The 17,529-nt window shown below is 50.2% G+C and overlaps 2 protein-coding genes across 18 annotated transcripts in view; both read left to right on the top strand.

Moving 5' to 3' along the window:
* The first annotated feature begins 233 nt into the window (after nucleotides 1-233).
* Nucleotides 234-7,357, top strand: NMUR1 (neuromedin U receptor 1). 2 transcript variants are annotated; one of them, XM_035306043.2, is made up of 3 exons: nucleotides 234-352; nucleotides 1,665-2,559; nucleotides 5,204-7,357. In XM_035306043.2, exons 1-3 carry the CDS (start codon nucleotides 350-352, stop codon nucleotides 5,584-5,586), a joined length of 1,281 nt encoding a protein of 426 aa, XP_035161934.1. In that variant the 5' UTR covers nucleotides 234-349; the 3' UTR covers nucleotides 5,587-7,357. The 2 variants fall into 2 exon arrangements, with proteins under 2 accessions (XP_035161934.1, XP_078184933.1); XM_078328807.1 differs by lacking the exon at nucleotides 234-352 and having other exon boundaries at nucleotides 1,502-2,559.
* A 2,946-nt stretch (nucleotides 7,358-10,303) lies between these two features.
* The window catches only part of LOC100894420 (nucleolin), a 28,697-nt gene continuing 21,471 nt past the window's right edge, over nucleotides 10,304-17,529 (top strand). For 9 of the 16 annotated variants that reach the window (XR_013519149.1, XR_013519153.1, XR_013519148.1 and 6 more), the window contains exons 1-3: nucleotides 10,304-10,537; nucleotides 11,015-11,118; nucleotides 16,462-16,615. Coding sequence is in view for 4 of the 16 variants with exons in the window: in XM_078328812.1 (XP_078184938.1) it covers nucleotides 16,583-16,615 (33 nt within the window). In the remaining 12 variants the exon portion in view is untranslated. Of the gene's footprint in view, nucleotides 10,538-11,014; nucleotides 11,119-16,461; nucleotides 16,673-17,529 lie in introns of all 16 variants that reach the window. The other 7 variants (XR_013519146.1, XR_013519147.1, XR_013519150.1 and 4 more) reach the window with 2 other exon arrangements.

Below are 17,529 nucleotides of genomic sequence, written 5' to 3'. Positions count from 1 at the left end.
GGGACACCGTGACAAGGGGTCATGCTGGAGGGCGTGCCCAGGTCTCTCGGGCTCCTCCGCCGCTATCTGAGGCTGTTTTCTCTTCTGTAAAATGGGTGGTCGCGAGGGTTCCGTGAGGTAACGCTGCTTGTGGAGGCTTCGCGCCCGACAGCCGCGTCCTTCGCCGGTGCGGGAGGGGGCGCCGCGCTGGCTGCGGGGACGGCACTGCCCCCTGGCGGCGTTCCCGGGCGGACAGGCGGGGCGTCGGGGCGCCGGGGCGCGGGCTGGGGCTGCCGTCAGTCAGCCCATCTGCTCCCACGCCGTGTCTGTCTGTCGCTCGGAGGGTGGACGCCGGGGTCTCGCAGGCCACATGGTAGGTGCGTGGGCGCCCGCTTGGGCGAAGGCGCTGCGGCTGGGCCGGGGCTCTGAGCTGGCAGGGTCGTCCCAGGGCGGGAGGGGTCCCAGGGCTCCGTCGGGGCGCCCCCCGTTCCCCCACCGGGGAGCCTCGCAGCCTCTCGGGTCATTTGTGTCTTCCGGGCAGTGGCGCCGCCGGCTTGCGACCCTTATTCGAGGACCAGGTCGCCTCCCTTGAACCCGGGCTGGCGCCTGCTAATTCCCAGCTGGTCCCCGAGGCTCCCGCGCTACGGTGCAGCGGGGTTGAGGGCGGGCGGGAAGAAGGTGGGAGACTGGACAGAAGAGAGGGAACCCCAGAGTTGGTAGTGCCAAGGGCATCAAATACGGAGACTTTGAACAGTTCGGGTGACAGAAAACAGAAAAAAAGAATCAATTTGTGGATCAGGCATTTGTAGTGTTTAGCCTTTACACTTCCTCACTTGACCCTCATTGTGACGAGGTCTCCAGAGCAAGGGGGTGATCACCGTGCCTTTCCGTATGCCAGTCAGGCCCAGCGTTCATGCCTTTCATGGATTAAACTCCCTGGATCCTCCTAATAAGGACACAGCCTCAGAGAGGTTACCTTGCTAACAGTCACACAGCCTGGAACTGGGGAGGCTGGATTCAAATTCAGGCAGTTGCTTCCAGAGCCCTTGCTCTTGACCCTGTGATACCAGGCATTGTGCCCATTTTACAGATGCCCAAACAAGTGCCTCATCTTGCATCATTGCTTAAAAGGGGAGATACCCAAGATCTGTCATTTATTCAAAGGTTACAATAGATCATGAAATTTAAAATCAAAGCCCCATGTGTTAGCATTTTTAAAAAATGTATTTATTTTTACTTTTTAATTTTTTTGAGACAGGGTTTGGCTCTGCTGCCCAGTAGCATGATCTTGGCTCATTGCAACCTCTGTCTCCTGGGTTCAAATGATTCTCCCACTTCAGCCTGCCAAGTAGCTGGAATTACAAGTGTGTGCCATCATGCCTGGCTAATTTTTTGTATTGTTAGTAGAGATGGGGTTTCACATGTTGGCCAGGCTGGTCTCGAACTCCTGACCTCAAGTGATCCGCCCGCCTCAACCTCCCAAAGTGTTGGGATTACCGGTGTGAGCCACTGCACCCAGCCGCATTTTTACAACTCTGACCTGTGGATTTAAGAGTTTTGTTTTCTTTCCCAGTGGTGCCTAAAATAATGGTCATTTTAGCGCTAATGTCACCTTTGGCTGGATGAGTTAGGACAGAGTCAGCATTCCCTGAATGATCTTTCTGGGCATCTCCCCTCTGTTCCAGACTCCTCTGTGCCTCAATTGCTCTGTCCTCCCTGGAGATCTGTCCCCAGGTGGTGCAAGGAGCCCCATGGTTTGCAATGGCAGTGCGGCCAGGGGGTACTTTGACCCTGAGGACTTGAACCTGACTGACGAGGCACTGAGATTCAAGTACCTGGGGCCCCAGCAGACAGAGCTGTTTGTGCCCATCTGTGTGACGTACCTGCTGATCTTTGTGGTGGGTGCTGTGGGTAACGGGCTGACCTGCCTGGTCATCCTGCGCCACAAGGCCATGCACACACCCACCAACTACTACCTCTTCAGCCTGGCCGTGTCGGACCTGCTGGTGCTGCTGGTGGGCCTGCCCCTGGAGCTCTATGAGATGTGGCACAACTACCCCTACCTGTTGGGCATTGGTGGCTGCTATTTCCGAACGCTGCTGTTTGAGATGGTCTGCCTGGCTTCAGTGCTCAACGTCACTGCCCTAAGTGTGGAACGCTATGTGGCTGTGGTACACCCGCTCAAGGCTAGGTCCATGGTGACACGGGCCCATGTGCGTCGAGTGCTTGGGACCGTCTGGGGTCTCGCCATGCTCTGCTCCCTGCCCAACACCAGCCTGCACGGCATCCAGCAGCTGCAACTACCCTGCCGGGGTCCGGTGCCTGACTCAACCATGTGCATGCTGGTCCGCCCACGGCCCCTCTACAGCCTGGTGGTGCAGACCACCGCGCTGCTCTTCTTCTGTCTGCCGATGGCCATCATCAGTGTGCTCTACTTGCTCATTGGGCTACGGCTGTGGCGGGAGAGGCTGCTGCTCATCCAGGAGGCCCAGGGCAGGGGCTCCAAAGCTGCCAGGTCCAGACACACCTGCAGGCTCCAGCAGCGAGATCGGGGCCGGAGACAAGTGACCAAGATGCTGTGTAAGTGTCACGGCTGGGAAGAGGGGCTGAGCCAGGCACTGGGTATGAGGCTGGGGCTCCTGGGGTCTGGAGAAGGGGCTGAGTACCTGGGTTTGTGGGAGACGAGAACTTCCCTAGCCTCATGTGTGTGTGTGCACGTGTGTCTGAGTTTACACTCCTGTGTACTCTTTTAGATTACCCTGTTAGATTCTTACACCTGTTAATGGCTAATGGTAAGATTGACTGTTTAATTTGTGGAGTCCACTGCAGATGAAAATTCAGGGTCGCTTTTTCAAAAATGAATAAGAATGTTAAGACAACAATAGAGCATTAAACCAAGCCCAGGACCCTGCTAAGCCTGGGGCCCTGGCTCTGGAACCAAAACACAAGAAAAGGCAGGGGAATGTGGTTGGGCTCCAGGAGACAGAAAACGGGATCTGGACCCTCCAGGTCTCTCTTGGTTTTTTTTTTTTTTTGGAGACAGGGTCTTGCTCTGTTGCCCAGACTGGAGTGCAGTGGTATGACCACGGCTCACTGAAGCATATCTTCCTACCTCACTCAGCCTCCTAAGAGGCTAGAGCTACAGGCACATGCCACCATGCCGTTTTTTCATTTTTGTAGAGACAGGGTCTCGCTATGTTGCCAGAGCAGGTCTTGAACTCCTGGTCTCAAGTGATCCTCCCATCTCAGCCTCCCAGAGTGCTGGGATTACAGGCATGAGCCACTGCGCCTGGCTCTTTTTGGTTATTACACGTCTTGGCCTTGTTCTTCCCTGCAGCAGCCTGCGAGGCATGGCCACTGGCACATCGTCTCCTTTCCTGAGGAACTGCCCTCTTCTTTTAGAGATGAGTGAAAAGTTCCAGGAAGGATTCTGCTGGGTGGGGCTTAGGTCATGGGCCACCTCCTGAGCCAGAGTGGCAGGATGCTGAGGTATACAGCCCCCAGTGGAACCGCACAGTGGGATCTGGGGGGAGCAAAGTCCCCCAGAGAAGGGGGGGAGGAGGGTGCTGGAGAGGCCAGGTGCTGAATCTCCCCCATGCCATGTCTGCAGTTCCCTGGGAACCACTGGAGTGACCATTTGTCTAAAGAGCCCCATCGGGAGGTGTGTCTGCGAGGGCTGGGCTCAGGGCACAGGGGATCAGGCCAGAGACGTGCGGGTTGGGGCAGGCCAGAGTGTGCCCAGCTGGGATGAGGCTCTGGATCTTTGTGGCCTGGACCTGGTTTTTTTTTCAAAAGTTGTGGCCCTGGTGAAGCAAGACAAATTGATGCTAAGCCAATCACAGATCTGCCCCACCTACCTCCCTGCATCCCAGCTCAACCCTAACTCAGCAGGGCCTGAATCAGGCCAGTGGGGTGAGCTGGGTTGGGAGAGGGCCACCTAGACTTTGGACAGAGCCAGCTAACTGGGTGGGGGCTGCCCCATCCCCAGAGTGAGTCACTCCTCTTGCTCCTCAGGCACCATCCCAGAGCCCAGAGTCTCTTGTGCAGCCCAAGATGGGACTGAGCCGAGAGCTGTGTTTCTGCCTGCCAGCTCTGCACTGTGAAGCTTGTGCTCATACCCAGCTGCCCCCGTCGCCCTGCCTCCTGCCCTACTACCCCATGCCCTCCCTGAAAACACAGGTGGGCAGTCCGCAGGAGGTGCTCAGCTGGGATAGCTCACCCCTGGAAGGTGGGCTTCCTGCTTGCTGGCCTTCTCTCTTCCCTCCCTCTCCCCGTCCCCCCTTGTCCACTTTCCAAGGACCGGCTGTGCACCAGGCCAGGTGCTGGGGATATTGTGAGCAATGTCCTTTATGAAATCTGGGATTATGAAAAAACCATGCTAGGGTATGATGGGGAAGACACTGCCTGGCAAAGCTAGTAAGTTGCAGCAGCAAACCCAAGAAACAAAAACAAAAATCACAGCTGGCGCAGTGGCAGAGACCCAAGGAAGAGCATGGTTGGTAAGACAAGGGCAGGCGGGATTTGGGGAGAAAGAGCGAAGGTTTGGCCAAACTGTCCTACCTTTTGCTGGGGAGGGGGTGGGCAAGGGCCTGGCAAATAATGGGGGGCAGGTTAGTGCAGGGCAAGATATTCAGATGGGACTTGGGGAGCTGGGGGCTGGAGCGGAAAAGGCCAGGGGCCAAGGCAGGCAGTGTGTGCATACGTACATGTGTCTGTGTGTGTGCACGTATGTCTGGGTGTGTCTCACTCTCCCTGGCCCCATGATCTCCTGTCTGCTGCTTTCTGAGCATGTGCCCCTTTCTTCTTCTTCTGTGTACTTATGCATCAGCAAGCATGGCCTCCCAGGGGGCATCTAGAGTGGCCCAAGCCCCACAGCCTGTTTCACCCCAGTAGTTCAGCAGCCACAGCTAAGTGTGACCCAATTCCAAACTCCCAGAGTGACAGAATCTGATTGGGCCAGCTGGGCACAGGTGTCCACGCCTGGTCCAATCAGCTGTGGCCAGAGGCAGGGATGTGCCCCACTGCTCACAGTCAGTGACAATGGTGAGGGCAGCCTCTTTGAAAAAGCATGGCCAGAACAGGCATTTCTAGAAACTTTCACCTGGGCGATGGGTGAGGGTGGCCTGTGGGATGGGAGGTGAGAATGGGTAGGCCAAACTGAAGCCCAAGAAGGCAGCTGAGGGGGCTCCAGCAGGCACTCAGCCTCCCTTCTCTGTCCCTGCAGTTGTCCTGGTCGTGGTGTTCGGCATCTGCTGGGCCCCGTTCCATGCAGACCGCGTCATGTGGAGCCTCGTGTCACAGTGGACAGAGGGCCTGAAGCTGGCCTTCCAGTACCTGCACGTCATCTCTGGTGTCTTCTTCTACCTCGGCTCGGCAGCCAACCCAGTGCTCTACAGCCTCATGTCCAGCCGCTTCCGAGAGACCTTCCAGGAGACCCTGTGCCTCAGAGCCGGCTGCCACCGCCTCAGACCTCACCACAGCTCCTACAGCCTCAGCAGGGTGACCACGGGCAGCACTCTGTGTGATGTGGGCACCCCAGGCAGCAGGGTCCACCCACTGGCTGGGAACGATGGCCCAGAGGGGCAGCAAGAGACTGACCCACTATGAGTGGAGCCTCAAAGTGGCTTCACCTGGAGGGGTCGGAGGGCCACGAGGAACTGGGGAGACACATCTGCCTTCCTCTGAAGGGATACCTTCACCTACTGTCCCCTGTTCAGCCTAGAAATTCTGATCGGCAGGTCAGTCCCCCGCAGAGGGAAACAGCAGGAGGAAGGATTGATCTCTGATTGCTGAGGACTCATACTGGCCAGACGCCACACTGTGTGCTTCTTATCCCTCACTGCCACTTCCCCAGTTCAAGTCCTTCCCCTGCAGAAATACCACAGTTAGCTGGGGCTCAGCAGTCCTCCCTCTGGGGACTCCCACCACCACTGCCAGTTTCTGAAATGGTCCCACTGGGCCCTCGCTGTCCTTCCCAGGTCCTGTTCAGGTTCTGGCAGGGGCCTGGGGATCCAGGAGACCTGCTTCCAATCTCAGCCCTGCTGTCACCACCTTGTCATGTGGCATCAAGCATATCAGTCCACCTTTCTAGGCCTCAGTTCCTTGCTTGAAAAATGAAAGAGGCACTGGCTTTACACAGTGACATGCTTGGACACTTTAGCTGTGGTTTTCTTTCTCTGTGTTAAGTTACTGCTTGTAATGAAACCAACAATACTCTCAGACTGACAGGGCGGAAATTATTTTGTGCATTTTTATCAGCCCCAAGCTCTACTTCCTCCCTGACCTCCACATGCCCTCCCCAGCCCCTCCCAGCACAAATGTGGCAGAGCCAGCAAGGAAGCCAACCCCCTCCCACCACAGCCCACCTAAGTGCAGGCTGGCTTGAGGGCCCAGTGAGCAGAGCGCTAGACACGGCCAACCAAGGGCAAGGAGTGATGCTCTGGAGGGCTCTGCTGAACTCAATGCAGTGAGAAGAGGGACAGGGACAAGTCATCTTTGAAACTGAGACCCATTCTGAATGCCTGCGGGCCAAGTCAGTGCTCAGCCAGGACTCAATTCATGGATGAAAGCTGACCTACTGCCAGTCCCTGGGTCTTGTCCTCCTGAGAGGAAGTCCTGGCTTCCATGGCTGGGAGCTGTAGGATGACCTGGGGTCAGTCTGTCTGGGTTCTCCCTGCAGACAGCTTCCTAGCTTGTGATCCTAGCTCAGGCTCCCTGGCGAGAAAGTGGAGGACACGGTACAGGGTTGCAGATAATGTTTAGTTAAAAAAATTCAATTATAAAAATACTAAACGCTCATCACAGAAAACTTGGAAAGTGCAAATAAGCAAAAATGAAAATAAGTTTTAAAAATGCAAAACCTCAGGCCAGGTGCAGTGGCTCACACTTGTAATCTCTGCACTTTGGGAGGCCAAGGTGGGTGGATCACCTGAGCTCGGGAGTTTGAGACCAGCCTGGCCAACATGGTGAAACCCCGTCTCTACTAAAAATACAAAAATTAGCAGAGTGTGGTGGCAGGTGCCTGTAATCCCAGTTACTCGGGAGGCTGAGGCAGGAGAATCACTTAAGCCCAGGAGGTAGAGGTTGCAGTGAGCCGAGATCGTGCCACTGCACTGCAGCCTGAGCGATAGAGTGAGACTCCTTTTCAAAAACAAGCAAACAAAACATATAAAACCCCCCTTGCCAGGGGCTGGGAAAAGGGGAGGTGGGGAGTTGTTTAATTCACACAGAGTTCCAATTTGCAAAATGAAAAAGCTCTGGAGATCAGTTGTACAACAATGTGAACATACTTAACGATACTGAACTGGTTAAGATGGTACATTTTATGTGTATTTTACCAATTTTTTTTTAAAGAAGATTAAATCTAAAGGAAAGAAAATGAAAACTACCCATAGCTTTACTCTGAGGCAGCAGCAGCAGCAGCATGCTTCCTCCTGGTGATGTTTCACATGGTTGTTTTATTTTATATAAACAATACACAGACACAATTTTGTATCTGGCCTTTTGCCCAGTGGATGTTCTATCCAAGCTCACGCTTGCACTCATCTGACTCATGGGCTCCACTGTGATGGGCCTTGGCCAGCCCTGGGGCGTGGGACTTAGCACATACCATCTGGGTGAATTTTTACATGCTGGCCAGGAAGGCCCGGATGCCCCTGCCTCCTCAATCCCTGGCTGGGGGAAGGAAAAGCCTCTTGTCTGTCAGTCCTGCCCGGTGGACAAGTTCTGGGAGCAGCATAAGGGCTCCTGGACAGAGAGAACAGGGGCTGGGGGTGGGGAGTGGGGGACACTGAGGACAGTGGGAGAAAATGGGAAAAGTGGGGACCTCATGGAGGCCAGAGCGTGGATGAGGCAGCTGAGGGGAGGCTGGTTTAGGGAGAGGGTTTCCTCAGTGGGGGGCCCTGAGCCTGCCTTGACTGAACACACACAGTCAAGCCCTGAGAGGGGACAGCGGGGACAGCTCCTAAGCTGTGGAAAGCATTTAGACTGCTGGAGAGCTATATGTGAATCTTTATTGCAAACTTTGGGGTTTTGTTGTTGTTTTTGGAGACAAGATCTTGCTCTCACTCAGGGTGGAGTGCAGTGGTGCCATCATGGCTCACTGCAGCCTTGACCTCCCAGGCTAAAGCAATCCTCCCACCTCAGTCTCCTGAGTAGTTGGGACCTCAGGCATGCACTGGTTAATTTTTGAGTTTTTTGTTTTTTTTTTGAGATGGAGTCCTGCTCTGTCGCCAGGCTGGAGTGCATTGGCACAATCTCGGCTCACTGCAACCTCTGCCTCCCGGGTTCAAGTGATTCTCCTGCCTCAGTCTCACGAGTAGCTGGAACTACAGGTGTGCACCACCGCACCCATCTGATTTTTATATTTTTAATAGAGACAAGGTTTCGCCATGATGGCCAGGATAGTCTCGATCTCTTGACCTCATGATCCACCTGCATTGGCCTCCCAAAGTGCTGGGATTACAGGAGTGAGCCGCCACACCTGGCCAATGTTTTGGGTTTTGGAGCGGGGAGCTGCTGTTACTCCTGGGGTGAAGTGATCTTCCTGCTTGAAGCCAGCAGTTTGAGACCAGGCTGGGAAACACAGCGAGATCTCATTTCTACCAAAAAAAAAAAAAAAAAAATTAGCTGGGTGCTGTGGTAGTGTGTGCCAGTAGTCCCAGCTACACAGGAGGCTGAGACAGGAGAATCACTTGAGCCCACCAGGAGTTTGAGGCTAGTGATCCCACCACTGCTCTCCAACCTAGGTGACAGAGTGAGATTTCATCTGTAAAACACAAAAATAAAAAGTCTCTTTAAATTGTTGGTTTGTTTTGAATTAGGGTTTTTAAATGTCTACACATTACATTTAGTTTGTTCAGATTCTTTCTTGCGTCTCTGTATGACACTTCTCCTCCCCAGATATGGGGCAAGACGCCTCTGGAATGAGGCTCTTACGACCTACTTCACATGAGGTAGGCCAGTGAATTCCTTTACGACCCTGCTTTATGGGAGAAAGGCAGGAGCACATCACAGAGACCTTGCTTCTGTGGTTTTTCTCAATTGCCAAGGTGCCACATTTTGGCAAATTTATGGATTTTGCTTCTTGTGTCTTTTCCTGTCCTTGTTATTGATTTTAATAAGAATACTTCTTGGTAGAGTGTGGTGATTCAATCTGCTAATACTTTGTTTGAACCTTGCATCTGTTCACAAATGAAATGGGCGTTTGTCTTTTCTTCAATTGTTCTTGATCAGTTTTCTTAAACTATTTGGGCTAACCTCATAAAGCAAGCTAGGCAAGAGTTTAGCGAAGTACCGTATCTAAAACAGGGAGGCAGATTTCTCTTCATACTCTCATTCCTTCCCAATTTGGGTCTTTCTGAAGGTAGGATAAGGCCAGCACCCTTTACTCAAGATCGCCCTTCCCTATTCCCCAAACACACACAATATCCCCAAATTGCCACTCTTCAAGTCCCAACGTGGGACTAACTCCTAGGAGCTTGATCCTCCTACTGCGGCTACTGGTGTTAATGGCTATGGGGTCTTGTGAGAGCACATGTTCATGACAGTCCAACGCAAAGAAAACTAGGAGAGAGTATTAAGTGATTGCGCCTTAACTTATTTAAATGTAAAATGAAACTATTATTACCATCTAAGTCACACGTGTGTTTTGAGACGTCCATGATAAAATGTATGAAAAAGCAACCGGTACACTGCGTGGCACAAACCCGCAGCGGGGGAGGTGGGGGCGGGGGCTACAGCAGCGATAGCCTTAACGGAGTGACCCTCAACTGTCGTCTCCGTGCCTCCTTCCCGGCTGGCAACGGCTAAGTCGCTAACACAGCCCTCACTGGGCGGGTCGCGGCCTGGACGGTTTAAGGCCCCGAACGCTGGGAACCCATCCGGGCACGCGCGCCCTCAAGGACCGGTCGCTTTAACGACCGCTATTCACTTTCCGATGGCCCCACCGCTAGAAGAGCGTCGGACCGCGCGACCCGCTCACCAACTCCCCGAACTCTGGGGCGTCTCGGCCTTCTCGCCCACCAACCTGGCGCGAACACCTGGGACACCGCACGCACCAGAACCAGCAAACCCAAAGCACAGCGCCGGAGCCAGACCACAGCAAAATGTCAGCCCCACTGGCCGGCGCAGCCTCTTCACCTCGACTTGAGACTCCGCCCCCAGGCTCCCGCACCGCCCGGGCTCTGATTGGGCGAAGCGGAGTCACGAGGGCGCCGTCGCTCTACGTGACGGTTTTCCCTGAGGTCCTTGGGTCTTGGGCTGCCGTTGTAAGGCGTTCCCATCGCGTCTGCGTCTGCGTCTGCGTCTGCGGTCTTCTCCGGGCATTCCTCGGGTGTCGTGCCTGCGTCCGTCACGCGCGGTGGCTCGCAGGGGCACACCACCCAGGGCGTTGGCGGGCTCTGGTCGGGGGGAGCCCTACACCTGCGGCAGCCTTAACGGGGAACCTGTCAGAGACAAGGGCTGACATGGGCAGCGAGTCTTGTAGACTCATTTGCGTTCTGAATTCTGGTGGGGGTAGTGATGGACACTGTCCCAGTTCACAGAATTCTTTGGCTGGGTAGGTAAAGGTACTTGAATTGTAGGTATTTTTTTTGGCCCCGTGTCCCCTTTATTTTGTCCAGTGTGCTTCCATTTGAGTAGTCTGTAGTGGAATTAATTTTTTTTTTTTTTAAAGAAACAGCTATTTAAAAACACATGATGGAGGGAGCAAAATGAGAAGAGTAGGGAGGAATTCTTGGAATTTGCCTTTGTTTTTTTTTAGTTTCTTAACCTTAAAGAGTTTCCACTTGTAGATTGTGGCAAAAGAGGAGGTGTGGGAGACCGCACCTACATCAAAAATCACCTTTTCTATTTTTCTGTTCACTGGTGTGAGTAAAAGATACCAAATGAAAATAAAAAGTTAAGTTGAGGCCTAACGTGAGTTTATTGCAGATGCCAATTTACTGTTGGAAATACTAGAGGCAAAACGTGCAAGGCTTGGAATGTGTGAGGGCTCTATGATGTGCCTAATAATAATCTTGTCCATTTTGAGCAGGAAAAAAATCAAGGTGAACTAAAGAAAATGAGCGTTGGCCCAAGGAGATAGAAGATGGGGAAGGTGAGATGTGAGAAGATAAGGACAATGGCAGTAGAGACGAGGTAATTATCTGTACTGCTTGAGCAGAGTAGCATTTATTATTAATGTCAACAATCAAAATCCATAGTAAAGCAGTTAAACTGCGTTGTTTAATCTCAAAAGTTGGCTAGGATGGATAGCTCTTGCCTGTAATCCCAGCACTTTGGGAGGCAGAGTAGGGTGGGCCGCTTGAGCCCAGGAGTTTGGGACCAGCCTGGGCAACATGGTGAAACCCATCTCTACTAAAAATGTAGAAATTAGCCAGACCTGGTATCTCCCACCTGTAGTCCCAGCTACTCAGGAGGCTGAGGCAGGAGAATCACTTGAACCTGGGAGGTGGAGGTTATGGTGAGCAAAGATTGTGCCACTGCACTCCCGCCTGCGAGACAGAGTTTGTCTCAAAGAAAAAAACACAAACCTCAAAAGTGACACTGCAAACGCTGTTCAACTAGTTTTACAAGTTCACACTAAATTTGACAGCAAAATCTGTCCAAGTCATTTTGAGAAAAGGAAATCACAGACTACTGTCTCTCCAATGAGCATAGATACAAAAATTCCAGAAATATTAGCAAATTGAATATCAATGTTATGCAAACAGTAGTACCTCATAATACATTGTGGCCAAGCGTGGGTTATTTGGGGGAATGCTGAGGTCTTTTATATTTGTAAAGTGATACTGGTTGTTTGGAAATACTGGTTTAAAAGAAAATCTCGGCTGGGCATGGTGGCTCACGTCTGTAGTCCCAGCACTTTTGGGAGGCTGAGGCGGGCAGATCATGAGGTCAGGAATTGGAGATCAGCCTGGCTAACATGGTGAAACCCCATCTCTACTAAAAATGCAAAACTTAGCCGGGCATGGTGGCATGTGCTTGTAATCCCAGCCCCTTGGGAGGCTGAGGCAGGAGAATCACTTGAACCCGGGAGGCGGAGGTTGCAGTGAGCCGAAATCACGCCACTGCACCCCAGTCTGGTGACAGAACGAGACTCCACTTCAAAGAGAAAAGGAAATGTCTTCATTCTTTAAATCAATTCATTAAAATCCATTCATTTATGGCCCAGCAGGGCGGTGCTTTGCCTCAGCCATGCATGGCTGTTTTAAATTAAAAAAAAAAGCAAAAAAAAAGAAGGCCGGGCGCGGTGGCTCACGCCTGTAATCCCAGCACTTTGGGAGGCCGAGGCGGGTGGATCACGAGGTCAAGAGATCGAGACCATCCTGGTCAACGAGGTAAAACCCCGTCTCTACTAAAAATACAAAAATTAGCTGGGCATGGTGGTGTGTGCCTGTAGTCCCAGCTACTCGGGAGGCTGAGGCAGGAGAATTGCTTGAACCCAGAAGGCGGAGGTTGCGGTGAGCCGAGATCCAGTCTGAGTAACAACAGCGAAACTCCGTCTCAAAAAAAAAAAAAAAAAAAATCCTTTACTTTGTGTACCTGCCAAACATGTTTTCACATTTCTTCTTTTGACAAATATTGAAGTTCCTACTAGGTTCTGCTTTTGAGAGCCTGTCCTTTGGAATTTGAAAATAGATAGGTTTAAGTTGAGTCTTGACAGAATGAAGCTGGCTGGGTTAGTGGGTACACAGCTAATGAATATGGTATGCTTCATATGTGCAGCCATTGTACAGGGGCTTTATGCCAGGGGTCCCCAAACCCTGGGCCACAGACCTGTACTATTCTATGGCCTGTTAGGAACCAGGCCGCACAGTGGGAGGTGAGTGGTGGGCGAATGAAGTAAGCTTCATCTGTATTTCCAGTGGCCTCCCCATCGCTTGCATCACTGCCTGAGCTCCGCCTCCTCTCAGATTAGCTGCAGTGTTAGGTTAGAGTCTCATAGGAGCACAGACCCTTTTGTGAACTGTGCATGTGAGGGGTCTAGGTTGCACGCTCATTATGAGAATCTAGTGCCTGATGATCTGTCACTGTCGCCCATCACCCCCAGATGGGACCGTCTAGTTGCAGGAAAACAAGCTCAGGGCACCCACTGGTTCTATGTTATGGTGAGTTGGTATAATTATTTTATTATATAGTACAGTGTAATAACAGAAATAAGGTGCACAATAAATGTAATGTACTTGAATCATCCCTCTGTCCTCCCATTGGATGTATGAAAAATGGTCAGCCACAAAACTGGTCCCTGGTGCCAAAAAGGTTGGAGACCACTGCTTTATGAATGGTTTCATTTCATCCTCACAGTGACCAGGTTAGGTAGGCGTCATTAGCTCCATCTTTTAGACAAGAAAGCAGATTTAGCCGTTAACCAGCTTGTTCATGTTTCCAGAACTAATAAGTGACAGAGCCAGGGTTATACATGGGTCTGCTGAATCCAAACCGCCTATACTCTCCCTGTTCATTCTCAGTCTCCTCCTAAGCACTTGTCCTGAGAGGCAGGTAGCATTCGTTGTCCACGTTGAGCAACTGGTTGTGTGATGGAAACTTTCTTCAGCCCTCTTCTGTCTAGTAGTTGTTTTACTTAATCAAAAGTAAAAGTGGGTTTTGGGTGCCCTTGTCATACACACTTAGTGGTGATGATAGGTTTGTTAATTTATTTGACTGTAGTAACCATTTTGCCATAAGTATATTAAAACACGTTATATGCAATTTTTTAAAAAGTAAAAGTAGGGAAATCGTGAAAATTATCCATACCTTTTGATTTTTTTTTTTTTTTGAGGCAGAGTTTCGCTCTTGTTACCCAGGCTGGAGTGCAATGGTGCGATCTCAGCTCACCGCAACCTCCACCTCCTGGGTTCAGGCAATTCTCCTGCCTCAGCCTCCTGAGTAGCTGGGATTACAGGCACGCGCCACCATGCCCAGCTAATTTTTTGTATTTTTAGTAGAGACGGGGTTTCACCATGTTGACCAGGATGGTCTCTATCTCTTGACCTCGTGATCCACCCGCCTTGGCCTCCCAAAGTGCTGGGATTACAGGCGTGAGCCACCGCGCCCAGCACCTTTTGATTTTAATTTAAGACATTTTATGTATTCATTGGCTAGTATTTTGATATGGGACCAAGGTCTTATCTTTGAGTAGCTTATCTTCCCTGTGTAAAGTACACACATAGTGCATCTTCTGTAATGTAAAGTTTGTTTCTTTAGAGCAAAGGAAAACTCTATCACCCTAGTAAAGCAATTTGAATACAGATTCCCACAGTTTTACAGCTTTTCCCATTCTTTGATGGTTGCTCATGCACACTTAATTTGATTGCAGTTTTTAACCTTTATCAAGTACTTCCAAAGCATTTAAGTTTGTTTTCATAGACTCAATAACTTTTTGCATTTATTATTTTATTTTTTGAGATGGAGTCTCACTCTTATTGCCGAGGCTGAAGTGCAATGGTGTAAATTGGCTCACTGCAACCTCCACCTCCCGAATTCAAGTAATTCTGCTGCCTCACCCTCCCAAGTAGCTGGGACTACAGGCATGCACCACCACACGAATTTTGTATTTTTAGTAGAGATGGAGTTTCACCATGCATGTTGGTCAGGCTGGTCTTGAACTCCCAACTTCATGTGATCTGCCTGCCTTGGCCTCCCAAAGTGTTGGGATTACAAGTGTGAGCCATCAAGCCTGGCCCTTTTTGCACTGATTTTATTGGTTTATATGATGTTTAGTTAACACTACAGTTGAAACTGCAAATAATATGGTCATATACAGTTCAGCAAATACAGTGGGTTCTTATTAAAGATAGAGTTCAGCTCACAGGAATAGAAACGCTCGGTTAGTAGGAGTACCACAGAGTGGCCCACTCATGCTTGGCATTTCATGAGCATCAAGTTATTATAGTAAGACAGTCATTTAATCCAGCCAGTTGGTTAAGTTGACGTAGATAAGAGAGCATTTCACTGTACCAGTTGAGTATCCGTTACCCGAAATGCTTGGGACCAGAAGTGTTTTAGATTTCAGATTTTTCAGATTTCAGCATATTTGCAGATACATAATGAGATATCTTGGGGATGACACCCAAGTCTAAACACAAAGTTCATTTATGTTTCATGTATACTTTATGCACATAGCCTATGGTCGTTTTATTTTTCCCTCTGGTACACTGAATAACTGTTTTGCACTTGCATTTTGGCACTGACCCATTACACAAAGTGAGAATTGGGGCTCTAATGAGATGAATAATTGATGTATATTCTTCTGGGGCAGTAGCATCCATACTCGTAGAAATCTGGATGCTTGGTGGCTCACCCCTATAATCCCAGCATTTTGGGAGGCCAAGGCAGGTGGATCACCTGAGGTCGGGAGTTTGAGACCAGCCTGACCAACATGGAGAAACCCCATCTCTACTAAAAATACAAAATTAGCCGGACATGGTGGCACATACCTGTAATCTCAGTTATGGGATTACAGGAGGCTGAGGCAGGAGAATCGCTTGAACCTGGGAGGTGGAGGTTGCAGTGAGCTGAGATTGTGCCATTGCACTCCAGCCTGGGCAACAGAGTGAAACTCTGTCTCAAAAAAAAAAAAAAAATCTGGATGCTTGCTTCCCTGTGGAGATTCTGGTTTTTTAGCACTAAGTGAAGTCTGAGAATTTTTATTTCTGTTCTCTTTTTAGACAAAGTTTCACTCTTGTTGCCCAGGCTGAAGTGCAATAGTGTGATCTTGGCTCACCGCAGCCTTCACCTCCCAGGTTCAAGTGATTCTCCTGCCTCAGCCTCCTAAGTACCTGGGATTACAGGCATGTACCACCATGCCTGGCTAATTTTGTGTTTTTATTAGAGACAGGGTTTCTCCATGTTGGTCAAGCTGGTCTTGAACTCCAGACTTCAGGTGGTCTACCTGCCTTCACCTCCCAAAGTGTTGAGATTACAGGTGTGAGCCACGACGCCTGACTTTTTTTTTTTTTTTTTTTTTTTTTTTGAGATAGAGTCTCACTCTGTGGCCCAGACTGGAGTGCAGTGGTGCTCACTGTAATCTTCACCTTCCAGGTTCAAACAATTCTCATGCCTCAGCCCTCTGGGTAGCTGGGACTGCAAGTGTGCACCACCATACCCAGCTAATTTTTTTATTTTTATTTTTTTTTTTAGTAGAGACAGGGTTTTACCATGTTGGCCAGGCTGGTCTTGAACTCCTGGCCTGAGGTGATCTGCTCACCTCTGCCTCCCAGAGTGTTGGGATTACAGGGATGAGCCACTGTGCCCAGCCTTCTTTTTTATCTTTAGACAAGCATGCCAGGTGAGTGGGGTGCTGGCAGGCTTTTGACTACATTTTTTTTTAAGAGAAATTCATCCTAGAGAGTTGAAATAGTTGTTGACTTACATGCCCGACTCGAATCTTGTGCTTAGTGACTATGCAGTGTGATTACAGCCTCATGAGGAGACATCTTTTCATTGTTGCTGTTTCTCCTCCATGTTCTTTTCCCTTAGAAGAATGGCAGGAAGAATGCTACTGCCCCAGGAAAGGAAGTAGGGGAGGAAAAGTCTCTGGCTCCTGTGTTTGCTGAGAAGTTAATATCACCAAGCAGGAGGGGAGCCAAGCTCAAGGACCATGAGAGCCATCAGGAGATTGAAGACAGGAACAGTGAGTTGGACCAGGATGAGGAAGCTAAAACCCTTCTCCAGGGGGTTCTTGGCGAGTGTGAGTTAGAGACAAGCTGCTGTGCGTGCCCTTCTACAGCATTTGGGAAGAGGTTTTGTTAAAAATCCATCCCTCTGAAAACTGCCTTGGCAATCCCTGGCTGATTCTTCAGGATGGGCTTCATTGATGGGGAGTCTCAGTGGATATTTGACCTTTGCTGTCTACCTGACCCAAGTCAGAGGTTTTCTTTTTCTTTCTTTTCTTTTATTTTTTTGAGACAGAGTCTTTCTCTGTCAGCCAGGCTGGAGGGCAGTGGCGTGGTGCTCCGCCTCCCAGGTTCAAGCGATTCTCCTGCTTCAGCCTCTTAAGTACCTGGGATTACAGGCGCACGCCACCACATCAGCTACTTTTTGTGTTTTCAGTAGAGACGGGGTTTCACCATGTTGGCCAAGCCTTGAACTCCTGACCTGAAGTGATCCATCTGCCTTGGCTTCCCAAAGTGCTGGGATTGCAGGCATGAGCCACCGTGCCTGGCCCAGAAGTTTTCTCTTTGAATACATTGATGAGTTCTGTCTTTGTGCTTATGAGCCATGCAGATGTCATCTCAGATTTAATTTTCAGTGATTTTTTTCTGTCTTGATGGAGTCTATGTAACATTTAAAATATGATTGCTACCAGAGTAATTCTTACTATAGTTATTGAAATGCAAGAACAATACATTTAAAATTATTTCATAATAAAGTTAAAATGAGGCTGGGCATCGTGGCTCATACCTGTAATCCCAGCACTTTGGGAGGCCAGGAGTTCAAGACCAGCCTGGGCAACATGGAGAGACCTGATCTCTACAAGAAATTAATAAATTAGCCAGGTGTGGTGGCACATGCCTATAATCCCAGCTACTTGGTAGGCCGAGGTGG

The sequence above is a fragment of the Callithrix jacchus genome, chromosome 6, assembly GCF_049354715.1.
Source record: "Callithrix jacchus isolate 240 chromosome 6, calJac240_pri, whole genome shotgun sequence".
Lineage (NCBI taxonomy): Eukaryota > Metazoa > Chordata > Mammalia > Primates > Cebidae > Callithrix > Callithrix jacchus.
Note: the sequence above shows the minus strand (reverse complement) of the source record. Positions and strands in the feature narration are given on the sequence as shown.